This window comes from Perognathus longimembris, chromosome 22, assembly GCF_023159225.1.
Source record: "Perognathus longimembris pacificus isolate PPM17 chromosome 22, ASM2315922v1, whole genome shotgun sequence".
NCBI lineage: Eukaryota > Metazoa > Chordata > Mammalia > Rodentia > Heteromyidae > Perognathus > Perognathus longimembris.
Window position 1 is genome coordinate 2,491,801 of NC_063182.1, and position 22,802 is coordinate 2,514,602.

Below are 22,802 nucleotides of genomic sequence, written 5' to 3' on the forward strand. Positions count from 1 at the left end.
ACAAAATACTGGTTAGACGAAAAGAATAAATTCAAGAGACCTATCATACAACACGGTGATCATAATTATTCAAAATTACATGTGTGAAGATTTCTGAGTAGATTTTAAGATCTTGCACCACAACTCAATGGTACAGATATGAGGTAATTAATATGTTAATTCGTCTGGCTTAGCCATTGACGATGCACACATACTTTTTCCGTATTGCTACTGGAGCTTGAACTCGGAGCTTAGGTGCTCTCCGGTAGTTTTTTGCAGAAAGTTGGCACTCTACCGCTTGAGCCACAGCTCCACTTCTGGCTTTTTGGTAGCTAGGTGGAGATAAGAGACTCGTGGACTTTCCTGCCCGGGGTGCCTTGGAATCATGATCCTCCGGCCTCACTCTCCGGGGTAGCTAGAATTAGAGGCCTGAGCTCGGTGCAGATCTTAAGTCATCGTGCTGTGTGCCATAAGGTACCTGTGATTCTTACGTGTCTTACGCTCAAGCAGACAGGCGGATCCACAGGCTGGGTAAGAAAGAGAGCATGGCAAGACGTGGTTTACCGACTGTGGCTCCCGGGTCCCGGAGGGCAGATGATGAAGGGAGGAGCGGTAGCAGGAGCCGGGTGGAATGGTTATCATGGAGGGCTCACAGAAAAGGAGCATTTGGGCCCATGCCTACAGGATACGCAGGAACGCTGGGAGGGCCGATGACGAGAAAAGCATCTCATGGAGGAGAAAAGCAAAGGCCAGGCGTGGAGGCTGGAGGAGCAGGCCCGCGCGTGTCCACGGAGCACGAGGGGGGAGCTGAGCGCGCGGGGAAACGGCAGGGGCCGCACGGAGCTGCTGCTCACCACCCGATCCTCAGTAGCACTTCTGCCTGATGGCCATCTAACTATCCACAATGACCTTAGAACGTCCCCCCAGGTGCCGTTCAGAGATGCCTATTCTTTAAAGAAACATCTTGTTCCTCTTATTTGGAAAAACAAAACAAAACCAAACCAACAACAACACCCTTTTGGTTTTGAAAGATAAGACAGAGCTCCTTGGTAGAGATCCTGGAGCACGGTGTGCAGGCTGCTTGTGCAACAACCTAAATTCCACAGCAGATGAAGTCACCCCTGCCTGCCCTATAAATGAAGCCACGCTTCAGGTGCGCTGGAGCAATTTATCTGCATCAATATCCGGCACGGCGAGAATGGCTGTCTCGGGACTGCGGCAGACCATCGCACTAGGACTGCTCGTGTTAATCCTGACCTGCCACGCAGGTAAGTGCTTCTCTGAGCGTCGCCCGTGAGCTCTTCAGGGGTTAGCGGGGACCTGGAGGAAGTTGGCATCGATCGGAAGCCCAAAGGGCGACGGGTCTCAGTCACACGGAAGGAGCACTGGACTGGGAAACGAGCAGGAGCACTTCTTTTAACAAAGGAAGTGTTTTTTGCCCCAATTTGCTTTAGTTAAATCCTCCATCCTTAGCGTGTGACATTAGGAATAACTGTTTTTCTTAGGTAGTCATGACGCTTCAGTACTATAAATTCTCTGAGGACTTGTGGCTGTTTTGATGATCACAACTAACACTATTCCGTGGTGAAGAACTGTGTACTATGCACTGAGACTTCTATTCCGGTTCAATACTAATGAGAAATACAAATTTAGGAATGCTTTTTAATCTTTCTGGGCATCATAGAGACAAGGCAATATTACTACCACATAGGTACCATGAAAGTTAAGTGAAAGAGAATGACTAAATTGGGATAGTACTTAGTCAATAATAACAATAAATAGCAACTCATTATAGTAATGTATAATACAATCTCGTTAAACAAATATGAAAGTTTATACATGTTAATAAATTGGAAGTTGCTTGAGCGTAGATAGAAGCATAAATAGCATCTGGCATTGACTTTTGAGGTTCTAGAGTCTTCATATGATAGTTAAACTTCTTCTTTCATAGCTGGTCCACAGATATAAAGGTCCATAAGGCCACACACAGTATTCTCATTAATTGCATTCTTTTGGTCTGCAGAAGAGAGCAAGTTGGTGATTTGCCTCTACTGAGAATGATAGGTCACAGACACATAGAGTGAGAATCTTTACTGACAGAGTCCATGTAAAGTGGCATAGCTCTCATCCCAGGCTGTGTGGTCTATCAGAACAACACACATTCTATTGCTGTATCATTTGCAGGTACAGCAAAGGAATTACCCAAGTGTAGAACACAGAGAAGTTCATTGATTAATACTAAAATAATCAATATATTGAAGTGAACGTTGTGATTTTTATCCTAAGCACTACTTTCAACCAACTCCATTTTCTCTTAAACCTGTAACTATGGTTAAATGAGTTTGCCTGTTAGCCCTCAGTTTCCTCATCAATAAAGTGAGGCAGCTTTCATTTTCACCAGATAATAAGCAAGATTTATAACCTCACTGTAAACTATAAATAGCAGAAAAACTATACCTGTTCGGAATTAAATAATCACGTTTGACTAAAAAAAATCAACCAGAGAATTGATATAAATAAGAGATATTCCCTACATTTGAAAAGAAAAATATTTTCCTATAGGATTTGATGCTTTGTTTATAGATGTAAAATTTTAGAATTTTAATAGCATTTTTGTTGTCCTTGGATTTGAACTAACAGCCCTATATTCTCTAGACAGGTGCTCTACCTCTAAAGCCACTCTGCTAGTCCTTAATAGCATTTTTAATCTTTGTAATGTCCTAAAGTTTCAGAGGAGAGAAGAAGCTATATATAATTCTGTTGGCATTATTATGAATAATAGTAATAATAATGAAGAACATAAACACGGTGGTAACTGGTATGTGCATTATGTAAATAAATGCATGTGTACGTGAATATATAAGATATATAAGAGAGATATGCAAAAATACCTTCATTACACAATGAAGGAACTTGGAGACAGTGGTTGAGTATTGCATTCAGGTTTACCTGACTGATTAATATTCTGTTGGAAACAGGAAACAAACTCAGGTTTTTGACTGCTAACCCTGTAAAGACTATATTATTTTTTTTAAAAATGCTGTACAGATGATGTACAGAGGGGTTACATTAACATAATTAAGGTAACAAGTACATATTTTTTGAACAGTGTTACCCTCTCCCTCATTTTCTCCCACTTCCCCTGCCCCCAGTTCCCCTCCACTCCAAGCTGTAAGGTTCATTTCCAACAGTGTCTAGTGAGTGTCACTGTTGAATTGGTTCACCCTTTGTCCCATCATTTCTGTGCTTCCCTTCCCCTCCCCAAATCGAATAAACTTATACACAAGACATAAGGTACAGAAATAAAAAAAACAGGGAAAACAATTAATAAATCAAAGGAAAAAAGAATAAAGAAATAACTATAAACAGTACGCTGAAAAACAAACAAACAACAAAAATCCCTCCTGTTTCCATTTCCTGGAGTTCATTTCAATAAGCATCATTTTGTGTGGACATATACACATCGCTATTGAGTTATTGTAATCTTTTGCTTTATCATAGACATATTCTACTTATTACAAATGAGGGAAACCATACAGCCTATGATTCCATTTCACCTCAGTTAGAGTGGCCATAATCAAGAAAACTGGTAATGACAGATGCTGGAGGGGATGTGGCCAAAGGGGAACACTACTACAGTGTTGATGAAAGTGTAAACTAGGTCAACCACTCTGGAAAGCAGTGTGGAGGTTTCTCAAAAGACTAAATATAGAGCTTCCTTATGGCCCTGCAACCCCACTGCTGGGCATTTACCCAAAAGACCACAAACCAGGTCACACCAAAGCTACCAGGACAACCATGTTCATTGCAGTGTTATTTACCATAGCTAAAAACAATATAGAATTAACCCAAATGCCCCTCAGTAGATGAATGGATCAAGAAGATGTGGTACATATACACAATGGAATTCTATGCTTCCATCAGAAAGAATGACATTGCCCCATTTGTAAGGAAATGGGAAGACTTGGAAGACTACATTCTTTTACCTCTCAATGTATATGTTGTTCTCAGATTGAGGCTAAGATTCTTCTCTTCATGCTCCAATCTCAACCTCCACAAATAACAAAAAACTAGTAATGCTGTATTAAATTTAGAAGTCAACAAAACTAAATGATTATACAAGTAGGTAGATAGGAACATAGCAAAGAATAAACATCTCTCACCTTAAGTGTAGGGGATTACTTCTTTGCTGTTAGAAAATGCCTTCAGAGAACAATTTCACAGAAGTAGTACAGTTGGGACCACACAAAAAAACATGCTCTGTACGGATTCACACAGTATGTTTGAGCCCTCATTCAGCAACTTTTCAGCAGAATGGCTTTATGTGACTCATATAAAGTTTTTTCCGAGCCTTTTTTCTCTTGAGTGACACTGTAACACTGATACTAAGCTAGATGAGGATAAAGTTATGTGACAAAACTGTAGCCTAGGATTGAACAACAGGCATCCAGTAAAAGAAGTGTGTTTCCTTCTCCTTTCTCATGATGAAAACAAACCAGTCCTGGTTGAGATGGTGGCCCTGAATTTTGCATGTGGAAGTCATGTCTGTATTTGTCCTTTTTGAACCTTAACACTTTGGTAAAGAAGCTGTTCATATAACTCTAAGATGAAAAATAAAGAAATCAGTTTCTAAATGAAAGAATTAATGGCTAGGTCAGTGGATACTTAACAGTTAGTATATGTTTTGGTTATAGGTCCAAACTAGTGTGCCTGTAAAAGCTTTAGATTTGGCCTAGTAGCAATACCTTGTAGAACTGGATATGGACATTTTAAAATGCATAGTTTCTACTTAAGATATAGTATGGATATGGGCTTACAATATTTATTTATTTTTCTTAGATAGTTGTACACAGGAGTTTCAGTTCCAGAAGTCAAGCTATGAGCACATCTTGATCAATGTCACTCTTTCCATCATTCCTCATCTTATCCTTACCCTCAAGTTATATAGTTCAAATTTTACTTAATATACATTGAATTACATGACTACATTTGCTCACTCTTCCCTCATTTGTGTGTCCCCCTCTGATCATACTTCAGATATCATTCATCAGTCTCCACAAAGAGCTGTTGTCTTTCCATTGAAGTCATTATTTAGAAGTTGAGATTTCATGAGTCAAAACTTGGGTGTGGGTTGCCAGCTAAATTATAAGACCCCTCTTGAGCTCTCAAAAAAGCAATAAATGGTGCTTTAGCATTATGATTTCATAAGAAAGCATTTGTTGTTTACTAGAAATTCCAATAAACAATCTCCTAAGGTGCTGGAGTAGAGAGACAATCCTATGTTTTTGTGTACCAAGTCTGGTCATACTACTTTTCAGGCTAGGCCAGAATTAGAAGATTAACCTATCACCTGCCACCAGAGTCCAGAGGCAGGGTGCTGTCCTGCTTATATTACTTTTATCTCCTGGAAATAAAGATCATTAAAGTCCTAATCTTTCCAATGTCTCTCTTCTATGAGCTGAAAGATGTATAGAATACAAGATCACCTGAAGGTAATGCTATACAGCATTTATAAAGTCATTATTTGTTATAGAACTAAATGATGATGTACAAGTGACAGAATTTCTTTGCACTCATTATTAGTATACTATTTCTAATCATATAAAGAAGTGTAATCGATGGGCATTGGTGGCTCACTCCTGTAATTCTAGCTACCCAGGAAGCTGAGATCTGAATCCTGAGGTTCAAAGCCATCTCAGACAAGAAAGTCCATGAGATCCTTATCTTCAATTAACTACCAAAAAACTGAAAGTGGAACTGGGAGAATGCTCACTTTGATCAAAAAAGCTCAAGAATAGTGTCCAGCCTCTGAGGTTCAAGCTCCAGGACCAGCACACACACACACACACACACACACACACACACACACATACACACACACACATATAATTACATGACTCTTGTGTCAAAAACTATAGTATCACTGAGTGCTTAAAATTCAAGAATTTAACATCAGAGAAGTATGAAGTATCATGAAACACCAGATTAAATAATACTTCTGCCAATTCACTAACTCTGAATTAGCTTTAAAATCTCTCTCCAGGACTAGGAAGGTGGCCTAGTGGTAGAGTGCTTGCCTAGCATGCATGAAGCCTTGGGTTTGATTCCTCAATACCACATACACAGGTAAAGACAGAAGTGACGCCATGGCTCAAGTGGTAGAGTGCTAGCCTTGAGCAAAAGAAGCTCAAAGACAGTGCCAAGGACCTGAGTTCAAGATGCCAGGTCTGGCAAAAAAAAAAAAAAGAAAGAAAGAAAAAGCAAACCTCTCTCCAATTCTGTTTCTTCTCATTAACTTGGTATCATGATTCTCCTACCTCACCGAGTTGTTTTGTGGATAAAATGAGCTGACTTACAGGCTGTTGGCTCTAGATATTTGCTGAGCAAATACTATCCACTGTTATATGGACCTAGGAATTAAATAGAAAAATAGGTATCTGGTTATTCATTGGAAAACTCGGGCAATTCTGTATTTCAACCGCAACTAACCTCTTCACTCTGTGAGCCTCGACTTTCTGCCTGTGTATCCTATCTATCAGTCTATTTATAGAAACAATTGAGCTAGCACATGTGAAGACTTCAGGTAGTTAGTAGTCAATGACTAATTCTTGGTGATATAAATAGTGGAGGTGTAAAGCTTCGGAGGGCTCAACAGGTGGGAAAAGACACCTCTTTCTCTCATATGCAGGATCTAGCTTACAAAGAATGAGCTGGGTATGGTGAGTCCTCCCCCCCACCCCCACCCTACCCCCACCCACCACCCCACCACCCCTACCCCCCCCCCCCCCGCAATCTCAGGTACTTGTAAGGGAGAAATTGGGAGGATCGTGATTACAGGCCAGCCTGGGGCAGGGCGAGACCCTATGAATATGATCAAAATGCTTTATATTCTTGTGAAGTAAAAGAATGAATTCGGTCAAAATGATCTTACAAAGGAAAGAAGGAAGATAAAGAGTCATGGAAGGGCTGGGCACCGGTGGTTCACGCCTGTGGTCCTAGCTACTCAGGATCCTGAGATCTGAGGATCAGGGTTGGAAGCCAGACAGGGCAGGAAAGTCCAGGAGACTCTTATCGCCAATGAACCACCAGAAAACTGGAAGTAGAGCTGTGGCTCAAAATGGTAGAACACTATTGTTGAGCAAAGCGAGTTTAGGGACAGGGCCCAGGCCTGTTCAAGGCCTACAACCACAAAAGAGTAATAGAAGGGTGAAATGCATGGAAATATCACAGTGAAATCATCGTGCATTGGTATAGTTCATATACACTATTAAAAGTAATAATATACACTTTCAGTGGTTAGAAAAGAATTGTATCTGAGTTTCTGCTTTGTTTTTTCAGAGGACAAACCCAGTGATAACTCGGAAGACAAACAAGACAACAAACCAGATGACTCAGGAAAAGACCAAGATTTCCCCAAATTCCTAAGCATCCTGGGCACAGAAATCATTGAAAATGCACTGGACTTCGTCTTACGGTCCATGCGTGGGGGGTCCTGAACACTAAGAGAAACTTTGCTTTCACCCTGTTTGAGCTCGATAATAATCACATTGCATTAAAATTAATTTTAAAAAATAGGTGGGAAAGGCCAAATCATTATTTTTCATTGGAACACGTGTACCTGAGTGTTTTGCCTCTGAACGAAATGCTCTGAATCTTTGGGTTAAGCTCATGGCCACCAAATAGCTCCACAGAGTATTTTTTAATCTCAGGACTAGAGACAGGAGGCAAGTCATTGGACCAGAGTACAGGGAGACGGCTCTGGTCCTGACTCAGGGCTCTCGGTAAAAGACACCTTGAGTGCTGGGTACGGCTTGCACCTCGAGTAGCCCAAAAGGGCTAATGGAAACACTGGGTAATCTCTCCTTGGAGGCAACTTAGACAACCTGTGAATCTGGGTGTTTTGATCATGATGGATTGCCTTAGAGACAGTTCACCCATCCTAACGTCCTTCTGAGTTCTCAGCCAACTTCTAAGTCCCTGCCTAGACATCTCTGGTTTCACACTATTCCTGCACCTTCGGCTTCATTTTCCTCCGGGTCATTCCTCTGGTTCCAGCTCTCCACGATCCGATTCGCTGATCTGTACTTCTCTAGGTGGTTTCCTTCTCACCATTGAAGCCTCTACTCTCTCGTGCCCTCTTACCTAGACTTCCTATGAGAGTTCCAGAAAATGTGATGGATGATCCACCTGCTGCAGGAGCTACTGTCGAATTTATTTATTTTTTAAATGGATGGGTCCTTCTATCCCACTTTGTGTCTACCTAGCTTGGAGGAGGGGAGAACGCAGTTATAAAACAATGCATATCCTGAAAAATTAAGAAACTTTTGGGAAAGAGTAGGGTTAGGAGGAGCAGGGAGAAAGATGAAAGGGTACATAGATCAGATGCTCTATATTTATAAACCAACTTGTTGAACGGTAACTTCTTTGTACAACTACTTGATGATTTTTTTAAAAGAACAAGAAAAGGCTTCACAGATGATTTTGAAAGTCATACTCCAGAAGATGCTCTGAGCTACATTGCTGGGCCTGGAAGTTCTACACAGCCTTTAAACTTTTGTTCATATTTTAGATAGATATGAATGAATTCTTATAGTTTTTTCCTGAGTTTGAATTTATGACTTATGTCTGGTTCTTCAGTATAATGATCAACATCAGAAGCCATATCTACACGGGAATAAGCGGATCTTCTTGTCGTATGTCGCTCTCAAGTGATCTCCGCGGTTACTGAAAGTCACAGGTGCTTCGTTTTCACGGTTACAATTTCTATGTTGGTTGCTTTTGCACCTTCCCAATGATCACTGATAAAAATGAGAAGAAAAACAAAAAGAAGTATACAAAGTACAGATTAGAGACCCCAGCTGAATTAATACTGTCCCATTAGCCACACACAGAAGTAAATCAATGGGACAATGTGTTCTCTTTCCATTCCTTAGGGAACTTTTTTACACATGAAGTGGCACATTTTCCAGCATTAACCTGAAAGGGTTTACAAACTGGATCATTAAGGAAATACTGCAAGCTCTGAGCTTAGCAAGAACACCTGGTTTCTACCAGTTTCTACTTTATAGTTTGCTTCCAGAACTAATCATCCTAGACTCTGCTCTTTCCCTTTTCTCATAACTACCCCATCGGTCCTCTAATTATTACCAAGGAGGGAAACCATAAAGTCTATGTTTCTTTGGGTCTGGCTCACTTCACTCTATCATTTTTTTCCAGTCTTTCCATTTCCTTACAAATGGAGCAATGTTGTTCTTATCGTAGGAAGCTTTGTACCCATTCAATTATGTCCAGAAAGCTCGAGGTTTTCTCAGCTTCTCCATGTTTATTGCCACTTTCAGACACTTGCTGAATATCCTACCCTTTCTTTTCATGTTTTCGTCATCCCCGTCCCGTGCATGCGTTTGTTCCTCTGTCAACAATGTCTATTCCCCAAGTCCCCAAACACCCCCATTTTCTGTCAAATCTAATCATTTCCTGAAGTCCCTTGCAAAACTGAGCTCCGTGAAGAAGTCACAGATTCCAAGTACAAAATGTAGTTGCTAATCAGGAAACTGGTGGCTCACACCAGGAATCTGACCTACCGAGGAGACTTAGACGTGAAGATGGCGGTTCAAAACCATTCCTGATTAGACAAAGCTGACAGGCTCTTAGCTCCAATTAACCAGCAGAGGTGTAGTTCAAGGGATCCAGGGCCAACTTTGGCCAAAAAAGCCATGCAAGACTGGGAGACCTAGTTCAAGGCCAGGACTGGCACCAAGACAAAATCCGTTTTTCTTCACATTTTAGGATTTTGTGCTTTGTAAAAATCATCATGACAGTATTCTCACCCTGTGGTTTATGTGTACTGAATGTGTTTGTCTTTCATTAAACCATAGCCTCTTAAAAACTTTATTTTTGATGACTTTTATGTTCTTACAAGCTACCCTGAGACCACTCATTGAAGAGCAGAGTATAGTGGTTAAGGCATTTAGTCACAGCTGGAAATCTAACTTTTAAACTAACTTTTAAACTTATGTTTAGTCCTTGAAGCATGGGATTGGGAAGTGTTATGTTTTTGAATCCCAAGGTATTTATCTTTCATAGAAAAGGAAGTAACAGAAATGTATTCAAGAACATTTATTAATTGGTAACATATGTCAGGTACAGTTCTATGTTCTAGGACTATATTACGGAAAGAAGATCCCAAACTACTGGTCTTTATGGAGGTTATGTTTGCAAGGACACTTGAGACATCTTACAGGACTGTTGACCAGAGCAAAGAAGTATTTATGCATATGTGGCCTGCCACCTTGAACTCGTGTGGAAACGAGGTTTCTTTCTGAAAAGCTGGAGAAGCAAATGGTGGCTGAGTCACTATCAGACCCCTCAGTTACAGATGCGAGGTTGTGTGAACACAGGCGCCCCCAGAGACTACACAACACAGTGAGGTGCTCTTGACTTCTTCACGTCTTCCTCTAAAGAAGATACATCAAATCTGGTGACAAACCAGGACAGCAGTCCTCCAAGAATCTTCCTAAGGTGGGCTGGGAATATGGCCTAGTGGCAAGAGTGCTTGCCTCCTACACATGAAGCTCTCGGTTCGATTCCCCAGCACCACATATATGGAAAACGGCCAGAAGGGGCGCTGTGGCTCAGGTGGCAGAGTGCTAGCCTTGAGCGGGAAGAAGCCAGGGACAATGCTCAGGCCCTGAGTCCAAGGCCCAGGACGGCCAAAAAAAAAAAAAAAAAAATCTTCCTAAGGTGACTTTAATTTATAATTAAAATAATAGTAATTAGACATGGAAAGGGGAGTTTGTTTAATGATTTGTATCACACATGTGTAACTGTAGGTATAAAGGTATTTTTTCATTCTTGTTTTGTTCTAGTTTTCCCTTTTTTTAAAAAAAAAAGTCAGTACTAGGGCTTGAACTCAGGGCCTCGAGCACTTGGCTTTTTGGCTCAAGGCTGGTGCTCTACCATTGGAGCCACGTCTCCATTTCTAGGTGTTTTGCTAGGTAATTGGATATAAGAGTACCTAGTACTCGTCAGTTTGGGCTGGCCTCAAACCTCAGTTTTCAAATCTCAGCCTCCTAAGTAGTTAGGATGAGAACCATTACCTAGCTTTTTTTTGTTTTATTGCAGTGTTTTGTTGTTGTTGTTTTTCTTGTAGATACTGAGATTTGAACTAAGGGCTTCATGCTTGCTTGGCAGGCACTGTACCATTTGAACCATGCCCCTAGCCTTTTTTTTTTGCCTTATTTATTTTTCAGATAGTTCTTCTAGTGTTTTCGCACAGGACCAGTTGGGGGCAGTAAACCTCCTACATGGGGTCACCGGCATACCTGGGACTGTAAACGCGTACCATAAAGCTTGGCTTATTCATTGAGATGGGATCCCACTAGGCTTTGGGCTGAATTGTCCTCCAACTATGATTCTCTAGATCCCAGGTACTTACGATTGCAGACACGAGCCAACACGGCAGTTTATTAGTAGAATTAATTTTAAGTGGATATAGGTTTATCATTTTACCTGCCAACTTTATGAGATTCTCTTAAGGGAGGAGGCAAAGTATAGGATAAAACAATGAAGCACTGGAGTGTACAATATCCAGCTTCTGTCACGAGTCTCTTAGCTTTCTCTGTGTATGTGGTGCTGAGGAATGGAACCCAGGGCTTTATGCATGCTAGGCAAGCACTCTACTGCTAAGACACACTCCCAGTCCCCACTATAGCTTCCTTCGTACAAGCTCACTGAGAAATGAAGTAGCTCCATGCTAAAAACTCAAAACCGCAGCATCATGCTGTAAATTAGACATGAGAAGGGCCAACTTTGCTAAACTTAATTCAAGGAGATAGGATCAACAAGCCCTGAATCCCATACCAGAGCTCAAAAATACCTGATTTTTTTTATGACTTTATTTTCTTCTGAAAGTGGATGCTCGACTTAAGAACCAGAAATGTTAGAGCTAGGAAAATATTATCAGTAGCTGACATGAATCAACTACTTACTTTGTTTTAGGCATTAAGTACTAGATGTGTAATTCTTGATTTAATTCACTGTCCCTGTGAAAAACAGATATTGCTGCTCCTAAGCTTCATACACAAGGACATGAAGGCTCAGGAAGCATCGTGACCACGGCCTTGATCGGGGTGGAGGACACCACTGAAACTCAAGAAGCCTGGCTGCACTCGGTGCTCTACTTCTGAGCCTCTGTGCCACGGGGGATGAGAGAACATCACAGGAGAAGCAGCAGGGAGCCATAATGAAACCATGCCATCTTCCACACGGCCTGAGATGCACACTGAAGTCAAACACTACCCTTTGGATTATTCCAGCCACGCTGTGTGCATTGCCAGGAAGTAGGGTTTCCCCCTACGTTCTATGTGCTATCTAGCCTGGGAAAGTTTCTTTTCCCTACTGGTCCTGTTTCATAATGTGGGTGTGGTGAGTCTAAGCTAAAGAAACAACTATCGTGTTTCCTTGTGCCCTACTCTCCCTGTTCCCATACGCTTCAGAAGATGGAAATAAGGCTTGGGGATTAGTATCAAGAAACGCCCAACCAGCTTCTTCTGACTCTCAGCCGAAGCCAGCTGGGCTTCTACACGCGGAGTGGCATGTGTTCAGTCTCATCGCCTCAAAGGAGCGCCTTCCTCTTATTCCAGATGGCCCAGCACCTTGCCTCAATTCAGGCTACAGGTACACACCTGTACCCACACCCCAAATCCACTCTGGCAGCTCAATGCCACCCCTGCAAGGCAGCACCCAAAGCAACCTGGGAGAGTAAGAGCAGAAGAAATAGAGAAGATGAAAGCTCAACTTTTAACTGGGGCATTTAATGGTGGTATAAGCACAGGCATTTAATGGGGGTATGAGCGTGGGCGGTCACTTGACCCACTAGATTCACTTTCCTCTTGCTGACCTTTAACAAGGTCCAAAACTTAATTCTTCAGATCTTCATGGGATATTTTTTTTACTCTACATAAGATGTTCTTGAGTCAGCTGGACACAAGGAGTCGTTCACGTCTGTAATCCTACTCAGGAGGCTGAGATCTGAGGATCCTGGTTTCAGGATCTGAGGACCCACAGTAGGAAAGTCCTTGAGATCCTTATTTCTAATTAACTAACAAAAAGCCAGAAGTGGAGCTGTTGCCCAAGTGGTAGAGTGCCAGCCTTGAGCAAGAAAGCTCAGGGACGAAGCCAGGCGCCTGTGACACACAGCTGTGATCTTCGCTGCTCAGGAGCTGAGATGTGAGGATTGCAGTTTGAAGGCATGCTGGGCAGGAAAGTCCAGATTCCGATACCCAACCTATTTCAGAAAAAGCAGGAAGTGGCACTGTGGCTCAAGGGGTAGAGTGCTAGCCTTGAGCAGGGGGAGCTCCGGACAGCGCCCAGAGGTCAAGCCCTCAGACAGCTTCCCCCCCACACACACACACCTGTGAACAAATTCCAGAAGCAATTTTAGACCCTGAGGACCAAGAAGTAATAACATGATAGAAAGACATCAAAATTGAGGGGCTAAAATAAGAACATTTCTAAAAGCGGGAATAAATTTCCTTTGGGCCAGAAGTACCTCTGTAAATGACCATGACTGTGAACTTAATAAGCAGCTAGCTATAAGAGATGCAGTTGTAGAGTTATTGTATGTAATCAAAAGCAAGTCATCCCTTAGAATTAAGTGATTCAAAGCAATGAATGATTTCCAGCCTACATTTAGCTAGATGGACTAATGATAGATTAGATACATAGATAGATAGATAGATAGATAGATAGATAGATAGATAGATAGATAGAGACGCATGTTTCTTCCAGCAAACACACACTATTTACACCCTTCTTTGTTTTGGAGCAGTAATAGTAAACATTGAACCCAGAGCCTATGTATGATAAAGAAGTCACTAGAACTCTGCCCTCTACCCTCTTGCTTATGTTTGGTTTTAGGGGTAGGGTTTCGTTTTGCCTGGATTAGCCTTGAACTTGAAATCTTTCACCCTCAGCCTCCAGTATATCAGGGATTATAGGCATGAACCACTACACCCAGCTTACACATTCCTGCAGTGACTGTTTAATCCATTCTATGCTATGAGTAAGACTTTCCCATTGTTACCTAAGTGGGTAGTCATATTAGATGACCATTGAGAAATTCATGGTCTAGGCTGTAATTCAGCCCACGGAGGCCAATGAGGGAGGGAAATAACAAAGTTATCAGAGCCTCAGGAAAAGCCAGCAAGGGGGAACAGCTGGAGGAAGAGGTAACCATAATGAAGGCTCCACAGTGATTGGTCACGTGATTCTGCATAGTCCCAGACAATGAATAGAGAACAGTATAGTACAGTATTCAGAGACACTGTACAATCTACTTAGTGGACACCTGACTGTTCTGAAACTCTCAACTATACCAAGGTGATTTCCAAGAGATAAATGGGAAATCACCTCGCTATAGAACTTGTAACTTTAGCTTATTTTCAATCCACTTAAAATTGCAACTCTCTCTGACCTGCTTCACTTCACACCACACGGATTCATACTGTACCTCTTTGTGTCTACGCTTATTTGGATAATCAGCCATAGACAGTGTTTTCTGCATAAAATCATCTGGTGACTCACTACATTATTGAAATCATGAGGAGACGAAGCAAATGAGAAGGCATCGCATCCGTTCTCAGATTCCACATATTTACAGGGTTATGAACTACAGGATGTTACGGTTAGACATACTGAGTCCGGCCTGGGAATGAGTGAATTGCAACCATCATTCCGATGCAGCTGAAAAACAAAGCTGAGGGTGGGCACAGCATCCCAGAAGTTTCCCTCTGTGAAAACTCACAGGCTGCTGGCGCTGGCGGCTCGCACCTGTGATCCTAGCTGTTCAGGAGGCTGAGATCTGAGGGTCTCAGGTAGAAGCCCGCCCAGGCAGACAAATCCAAGACTCGTAGCTCCAATTAACCAGAAAAAGAAAAGCCAGAAATAGAACTGTCGCGCGAGTGGTAGCACACCAGCCTTGAGTGAAAGAGTGTTAGGCCTTGAGTTCAAGTTGCAGCACCACCACGTACGTATGTGCACACGCGCGTGCGCACGCACACACACACATTTAGCGTGAGGAAAATAAATAAATACTGATCCTATTGCCTGCTTCCACTTTTCTGTGAAGTGTCTGTTTCTCTTCTGTCTTCTTTGTCGCTGGAAACATCACAGTGAAACACATGGCTCTGTTTATCCTTGTGTTTATTTTATGCACCTTCTTTCTTCAGAGTTCTTTCTGTGTATTTTCTATATATCTTGATTTATTTTATTTATTTATTTATTTATTTTTTTGGCCAGTCCTGGGGCTTGGACTCAGGGCCTGAGCACTGTCCCTGGCTTCTTTTTGCTCAAGGCTAGCACTCTGCCACTTGAGCCACAGCGCCACTTCTGGCCATTTTCTATATATGTGGTGCTGGGGAATCGAACCCAGGGCCTCATGTATATGAGGCAGGCACTCTTGCCACTAGGCCATATCCCCAGCCCTATATCTTGATTTTTTTTTTTTTTTTTGGCCAGTCCTGGGCTTGGACTCAGGGCCTGAGCACTGTTCCTGGCTTCTTTTTGCTCAAGGCTAGCACTCCGCCACTTGAGCCACAGCGCCACTTCTGGGCATTTTCTGTATATATGGTGCTGGGGAATCGAACCCAGGGCCTCATGTATAGGAGGCAGACACTCTTGCCACTAGACCATATCCCCAGCCCCTATATCTTGATTTTTTTTAAATGCTGTGTATGTCTCTGATAGCTTATTTCCTTATAATCCTCTCCGTTTAAAGTGTAGAACCATAAACATTTTCCAGAAAATGTGAAAGCCGATGGTTTAAGGGTTAACTCCTCCCAAGACGGTATCTGCTTCCATTGGAGGCTCGTGCTTTTCAAGGCACACCTAGCCGGCTGGCTCCTGGACAGATAGATGTCCCAAGGACAGCCAAGCCCTGCCTTTCCAGTTCAGCCGCACTTGCTGTCCACGACAGAAACTCACTCCAGCGGGCTCGCAGCAAGTTCTCAGGGTTCGGGCTCCACCTCTAGCCACACGGAACTCACGGGGAGCGGTTGGCCTTTGCTTCCCTACTTGCAGAATCCGTGTGTCCCCTCTGGGGTCACACGCCTAGGCACAGGGAGTTTCATTGGTGCCCACATGGTTTCTGTGCACCACCGACTTCATATTTTCCTGAAGACAAGACTTGAATCATGGAGTAAGATAATCGATAAGGCCGCCGTCTAGTCCAGAGTGCCATGTGGTTTGTTACTAAGTTCTCAAGAGCAGTCCTGAGGCCTAGCCTGGATTCTGAACGCAACGCTGCCATTCTAGTAAACCTTTAGTTTGTCTTTCTGTCTCCCGTTTTTACTCGGTCACAATAGATTTTTATGCATATTGCACTTCAAACATGTTCAAGCCTTTATACATGTGGAGCATGTTTTCTTTTCTTATTTAATAATATCTTATAGTTTAAGCAAACAGAAATCTTTAAAAGTGACCCCCTATCTTATAACCTAAGCCTGTATCATTTCTCTACCAGTAGCCGTTCATAATCATGTGTATTCTCAGCTCTTCAAAGGATGCCACAAGAAGCACCCTTATTTTCACACGCCCATGCTCGATGCTTTTGTTCCTTTCTGATAGATTTTTCAAAACTGGAACTGCAAAATCAGAAAGCCCCCCTCCCTCCTTCCAACCTCTGCCGGGCCAATTTGCTGATTAACTTTCCAATTTGCCAGCATGTGATTTGCTTTCAGACACGCTGAACTAGCTTGCGTCTTATAGAACTGTGAGCCTGATTCTACAGAACTCATTTGGATCTTTGGAACTGAAACAACACTTGACAATGTCTTGTACCTTGTTGACTTTGGTGGGTCACAAACTACTTTGGAACCATTATTGAGCTCTCTCCACTTCCCAGGTAAACTGAAAAGAACAGACTCGACCTTGTATAACCTCTTCACAGTCCACTGAACAGTATGGGTAGAGAATGGACTGCTGTAACTTACCTTTAAGGTAGCACCAATATTAATTGATGATCGTTCAGTCTTGAACCCTTCTTAAAAGAAAGAGCTTACTAGCATATTTAGATGGTGGGTCACTCTAATTGTATATGTTCAAATATTTCACTTCTCTATCCATAAACATTACTGAATACTAACATTATGCTAGATACTGGGCTGCTTCTCTGGATCTCCCAAACAAGTGGGAGAGGCAAATAATAATCAAATAAAGGATGCACAAACTTTCCGCAAGGAAAATGGTAATTCTCCTAGTATCACACCTGTACAGGCATCAAAGAGGTTTTTAAAAAAGTGATACGCTGATTTTTTTTTTTAATAAAACAAGACTAGGAGAAATTCTTAAGAGGAAAAAGAAGAGGCAATTATATTTGAGTGTGCAGAAATTGCAGCAACAGGGAACAGTGCTGTAGCCATCCAAAGATGGGTGCATAGTACACAAAAGCCAAACATTGTTGATGCAAAAAACTGAGATTTGAGATCATTTATTACTAAAGCTGCGCCACCTGTTGTCTGTAATGATGTGTTGCCAATGATAAATGAAGGAAAGGGCAGGTCATAATCCTTTCCCTCAAGATTATGTAATAGAGCCCTCACTTGAGAGAAGAGTCTGGAAAAGCTACCAAGTGACACTGTGCAACTACGAGCATAATAGAAACCAGAATTCCGCTGCTGCCAAACTAACACAGTTAAGAATTAAACAATACTCCATTTTTTTTAATTTAATAATTTCTTCAGTGTTGGAAGGATGAGGCTTCTGGAAGCAGTCAGACAAACGAGCATTGAGATGTGAATATTTCACTGACAGAGGAGAGGAGAAGGAATGAATATGTCTCACTTAAACCTCTGGGCTGTCTTTATCACCACAGCCTGGGCCCTGGTGGCTCACGCCTGCAATCCCAGCTACTCAGAAGGCTGAGATCTGAGGATCCTGGTTCAAAGCCAGCCCTAGAAGACAAAGTTGTGAAACGCTGATCTCCAATTAGCCAGCAACACACACACACACACACACACACACACACACACACACACACACACACTAAAAACCCCGTAATTCGAAGTCTGGCTCAAGTGTCAGAGGACCAGCCTTGAGTGCAAAAACGATGAGAGAGTCTCTGGCCTTGAGCATCCGCATAAAATAAAAACAGCAACAACCGGCAAGACAAAACAAAAGCAGAGCACAGAAAGAGGCTCTCCAGAATGTATGTACCTTCCCAAGGAAGACGCATCTGCTTAGGCCTTAGAAATGAAAACGGCACAACATGAAGCTTTGCTCATTGCTTTATTCGCTCTTTCCGGGAGCCACCGCCTGAGGGGGTGCGTCGGGTGTGACAGGGCGGGGGGAGGTCATCCGTCACCAGGGCCATCTTCTCTCTTCTCCTGGGGTCACACCAGGTGTGACAGGGCCTCCTGAAAGTCAGAAGAACCGTCAGACACGCAGGAGTGCCGCGCACGTCATTTAGAGGTGTCCAAGACAAGTCACCCTCACAATCCCATCCGACGGGGGGCTTTGCGGAGGTGGAAATAGAGACTCGGGGTGGCCGAGTCCCCCCCCCCCCCGGAATCCTATAGGCTGGCACAGCTGGAATTGCTCTGTAAATGTCGGGACGTGCACACCCCACGACTGTAATGAGTCAATGGGAAGCACCCACTGACCACTGCAGACAGGATGGAGGGGGCTGGATGTCCAGGGACCCCCCCACCGTCCCCCTTTGCCATCAGCCCCGGTCATTACCAGGAGTTTCTTCACCGCTTCCGAAGCCTCTGGGCCCAGCTCGTCCACGCACTTCTTCAGTCCGCTCACAAGGTGCTCGACGGAAATGCCCAGAGTCTTCAGGAGAAGCTTTAACGGGTCCTGGAAGGGAAGGAGGCTGTCCAGAGGCAGAGGCAACACCTGGTCCACCGGCAGCGGCACGCTGTTGAGGAAGAAGGCGGCGGCTGGAAAGCAAAAGAGAAGCGAGTGCAGCAGCGAGCCACCCGCATGGCTGAACCCCAGACCCCACACCCACACATCCCACCGTCCCGGGAAAACGTGTGCCTCTGGGTCTTTGCGCTTGCTGTTTCTCCCCCCCACCCCCTAGCTGCCAGTCTCTGGTCCTCCCTCCTCACGTTATCTGAGCTCTCCTCGTAGGTTACCACCATTGCAGCAAAACCTACAACGCCCGCAGTCTCTAAAGCATTGCCGTCTGTTACCTTCTGTATGTCCTCATTTTTATTGTGATGTAAATGATTCACTGGGGGGGGGGGGTGTCAGCCATGGAGGTTGAATTCAGGGCCTGGGTGCTGTTCCTGACCACATTTGCTCACGGCTAGCGCTCTCTATCACTTTGAGCCACAAAGCCACTTCTGGTTTTCTGGTGGTTAATTGGAAAGCATCGTTTCATGGACTCTCCTGCCTGGCCTGGCTTCTACTGGGATCTTCAGATCTCAGCCTCCTGAGTATCTAGTATTACAGGCGTGAGCCGCCAAGGCCTGGGCCGTGAGGGGGTAGATTCCATGAAGAACTTAGGTTTGATGTGGATGGGTCACACCTGTAACCCTAGCTACCGAAGAGGCTAAGGTCTAACCATCACTGTTTGAATCCGGAGACACATCTAAGAGACTCTTCTCTCCAGTGATCTGACAAAATACCCCAAGGTGGAGGTGTGGCTCAAGTAGCCCAGCACCAGCCTTCCACAAAATACAAGCTGAGTGAGTGTGCAAGGCCCTGACTTCAGCCCCAGTGCCAGCACACACCAGCAAAGGATTTGTGCTTTGTTCACTTGCTTCGTGTGCTCTTTGGAACGTAGTGGGTGATCAACAGTCACTGACGGGTGAATTATGGGTAAAGCCATAATGAATCTCCATTCTGAGACCAAAGCAGACTCAATCACGGTCCAGCCAAGAATCTGTTGCCGGCCACCTCGTCTCAGTGCCTCAACAAAGCGAGTGCCAACTCTGTGCCAGTTGGTGCAAATACATAGGTTAGACAACGAGGCTCCCTGTGGGAACCTAACACTGTCTAGTAGACAAAAGAGTCCGCTCAACCTGTGCTCACGTTGCAGACACAGCCCTAGGAAGACACAGGGATGAGCCACTTACGGGGGGGAATCTACAGACGTGCTAGAGCTAAGTCTAGAGCAGCTGCCAGGATCACACGGAGGGAAGAAAGGCAGTATTCACAAACAAGACCAACAAAGCCCGAGGTGTGAAGGAGAAGGAGGTACACACACACACACACACACACACACACACACACACACACGCTGCTTTCTCTCCAGAGAGGGTAGAGGGCACCGTTCCAGTCGGTTATGGCTGGAACGTGGAAGGTAAGGTGGGAACGTCTCCACCACCGACGAGGACAGGTTTTTGACAGCCCTTCAGCACGAGAATTCTTTCCTGAAGACAACAGGGAGCTACTGGGGCTTTCACATGGAAGGACTGCATCTTTAGATATTGGGCTTCAGACTGAAGAGAACAGTACTTGGTCACTAGAGTCAAGGAAGAGCAAGGAAGCTGGAGCACGAGAGACTCATAGCAAAACCCACGCTTTCCCATAATTGATAAATGCTCATGATCATGAATTTTAAAATAATGCCTTAAGTAATGAAGTGAAAAGAACTAGGGGCATGGCCAAAGTGGAGTACCTGTAAGGTCAGCCTAGGGACCTGAGTTCAAATCCCAGCAGCACCGGAAAAGAACTGTAAATGGAACCTGTGGCTCCTTTCACCTGCTGTCACCTGTTTCCCCTTCAGAACTCGCCCTCGGGGGCTGGGGATATGGCTTAGTGGCAAGAGTGCTTGCCTTGTATACATGAAGCCCTGGGTTCGATTCCCCAGCACCACACATACAGAAAATGGCCAGAAGTGGCGCTGTGGCTCAGGTGGCAGAGTGCTAGCCTTGAGCAAAAAGAAGCCAGGGACAGTGCTCAGGCCCTGAGTCCAAGCCCCAGAACTGCCCCCCCCCCCACCAAAAAAGAAAGAACTCGCCCTCTTTCCACCGCCCTCTTTACCCATGAGCTCTTGTCTCGGACACTGAAGAACAAGTAAGAAAAGTATGCTGCGTCCTCGAGACCTGGCACAGCCCAGTGTATGTCAAGATCTGCGCGGGTCATGGAGCCACCAACTACTGGGCGCGACGGTCCTCACTATGCGACCTGTCAGTGGGGATGGGAAACTGGGAGAGAGCAAGGGAAGGGGTGACACTGTCCAAGAAGAAATGTACTCACTCCCTGACTTATACACCCGTGTAACCCCTCTGCACACCCCCTTTATAATAACACTAAGGACTCTTTCTATATATCTCATCGCCCATTGACAGTAGTACTGTAATTAAGTTCCACTAGAAGGATCCAGCAAGCCAGTGATGCAGATCACTCCACAAACCACGACAACAGTCAGCAGGTCCGGCTCCCGCCTAAATCTCCACGCAGCCCTGGGCAAACCGCCGCGGAGGGCGTGCGTGGTGCGTGCAGCACTGCCGGGAGTCAGCACGCTGCGTGCCAGGCGGGATTCGTCGGGGGTGGTCCTGACATCAGCTTCATCTTTCAACATGGCCACCCCTCTGTGGCTCTAAAGCTGCTTCTACCGTGCTTTGCCGTCACCCAGCCACATCTTAACCGGCCGGTAACCGGAGAGCACAGCCCTACCGTCCACTCCAGAATGCTCACCCGAGTAACCACAGAGGCCGACGGTGACGACGAGCAAGGCAGCGAGCAGCTTCATGACAGGCGTCCGCAGAGCCTTCCTGGGGGCTCAATGCCGCTGGAAGCCCGTGGGGCCGGCAAGCCAGGGGTTTGGGTGACCACACCGAGTGTGACAGCCGTCACGTCCTCGCGCATATTTATGCACACGCCGTGCAACTGAACCCCTTCACCGCACCAAAGGGCCCAAAGGTCATGTTTCCTCACCAAGCATACGAGAGGCCTTTCTATTCCCCCCCCCGCCCCCGCCCCGAGTTCCCACGGGAAACAAAGCCCTGAGGACAAGTGTTCTCGAGGGCCTCTTTGGCAAGGGCTCACGAGGAAATGACGCGGGCAGGTGGAAGTGCTCGGAACCCTCCTCCAGGAAAGCCACTGAAAAGAGAAAGGACATTCTGATGGCGTTGAAAGGGTGGCTTCCCCCGGCTTCTCTGCTTTCCTTCATTTTATCTACTCGTTTAGCCTCCCTCCACCACACTAAAATGGCTTCTGAAAGCCCTGGACTTCAAGTTTTACTCCTTCTATAGTCGTGGATTAGGTAGTAGAAATCCGTGTCATTGGACTTCTCACCTCAAGTTGGGACCGGAAGCTGGGCCTGTCATCCTAGCCACTCAGGAGGCTGAGCTCTGAGGATCGAGGTTCAAAGCCAGCCCAGGAAGGAAAGTCTGTGAGACTCTCATCTCCAACGAACCACCAGAAAACTGGAAGTGACGCTGTGGCTCAACGTGGAGGAACACGAGCCACAGAGCTCAGAGACAACGCCCAGGCCCTGAGTTCAAGCCCCTCGCGGCTGGAAAAATAAGTAAATAAATAAATAAAATACAGCTATAAGCAGCGAGATAGCGGGTTGGGCGCATGGCTCCGTTGGTAGAGAACCACCCAGTGAGTGAAAGGGTCAGACACCAACTTTAAGACCCGGTCTTGGACCTAAATAAATTAAGAAGCAGCAAGACAGACCTTTCTGGTATCGACCTTAAGGCAAACACTTTACTGCGAAACTATCTACCCAAATAACTGAGTCACCTACGCTATGAATTTTGGACACTTTGCCGCAGCGTGGTCCAATGCAACCACACAAGTTCCACTAGCACACACGGGTACCTACATGTACACACGCTACCTAGAAGTTACCCGTGCTCTGGCAG

General features: G+C 44.6%; 2 protein-coding genes across 2 annotated transcripts; one reads left to right on the top strand and one right to left on the bottom strand.

Moving 5' to 3' along the window:
• Positions 1-1,177: 1,177 nt before the first annotated feature.
• Positions 1,178-12,164, top strand: C22H5orf46 (chromosome 22 C5orf46 homolog). Its single transcript, XM_048331630.1, has 3 exons — positions 1,178-1,247; positions 7,318-7,461; positions 12,034-12,164. The coding sequence occupies exons 1-3, from the start codon at positions 1,178-1,180 to the stop codon at positions 12,162-12,164; spliced, it is 345 nt and encodes a 114-aa protein (XP_048187587.1).
• Positions 12,165-18,365: 6,201 nt separating this feature from the next.
• Positions 18,366-21,682, bottom strand: Scgb3a2 (secretoglobin family 3A member 2). Its single transcript, XM_048331547.1, has 3 exons — positions 21,628-21,682; positions 18,715-18,917; positions 18,366-18,389 (listed from the first exon to the last, which is right to left on the bottom strand). The coding sequence occupies exons 1-3, from the start codon at positions 21,680-21,682 to the stop codon at positions 18,366-18,368; spliced, it is 282 nt and encodes a 93-aa protein (XP_048187504.1).
• Positions 21,683-22,802: the final 1,120 nt, after the last annotated feature.

Bases quoted from the DNA above. Each gene is read 5' to 3' on its own strand.
- C22H5orf46 (XM_048331630.1), top strand. From the start codon at position 1,178: ATGGCTGTCTCGGGACTGCGGCAGACCATCGCACTAGGACTGCTCGTG. The intron at 1,248-7,317 runs GTAAGTGCTTCT...TTGTTTTTTCAG, and splicing joins AATCCTGACCTGCCACGCAG to AGGACAAACCCAGTGATAAC. The intron at 7,462-12,033 runs GTGGGGGGTCCT...TGTGAAAAACAG, and splicing joins CTTCGTCTTACGGTCCATGC to ATATTGCTGCTCCTAAGCTT.
- Scgb3a2 (XM_048331547.1), bottom strand. From the start codon at position 21,682: ATGAAGCTGCTCGCTGCCTTGCTCGTCGTCACCGTCGGCCTCTGTGGT. The intron at 18,918-21,627 runs GTGAGCATTCTG...TTTGCTTTCCAG, and splicing joins CGGCCTCTGTGGTTACTCGG to CCGCCGCCTTCTTCCTCAAC. The intron at 18,390-18,714 runs GTAATGACCGGG...TCTGACTTTCAG, and splicing joins AAGCGGTGAAGAAACTCCTG to GAGGCCCTGTCACACCTGGT.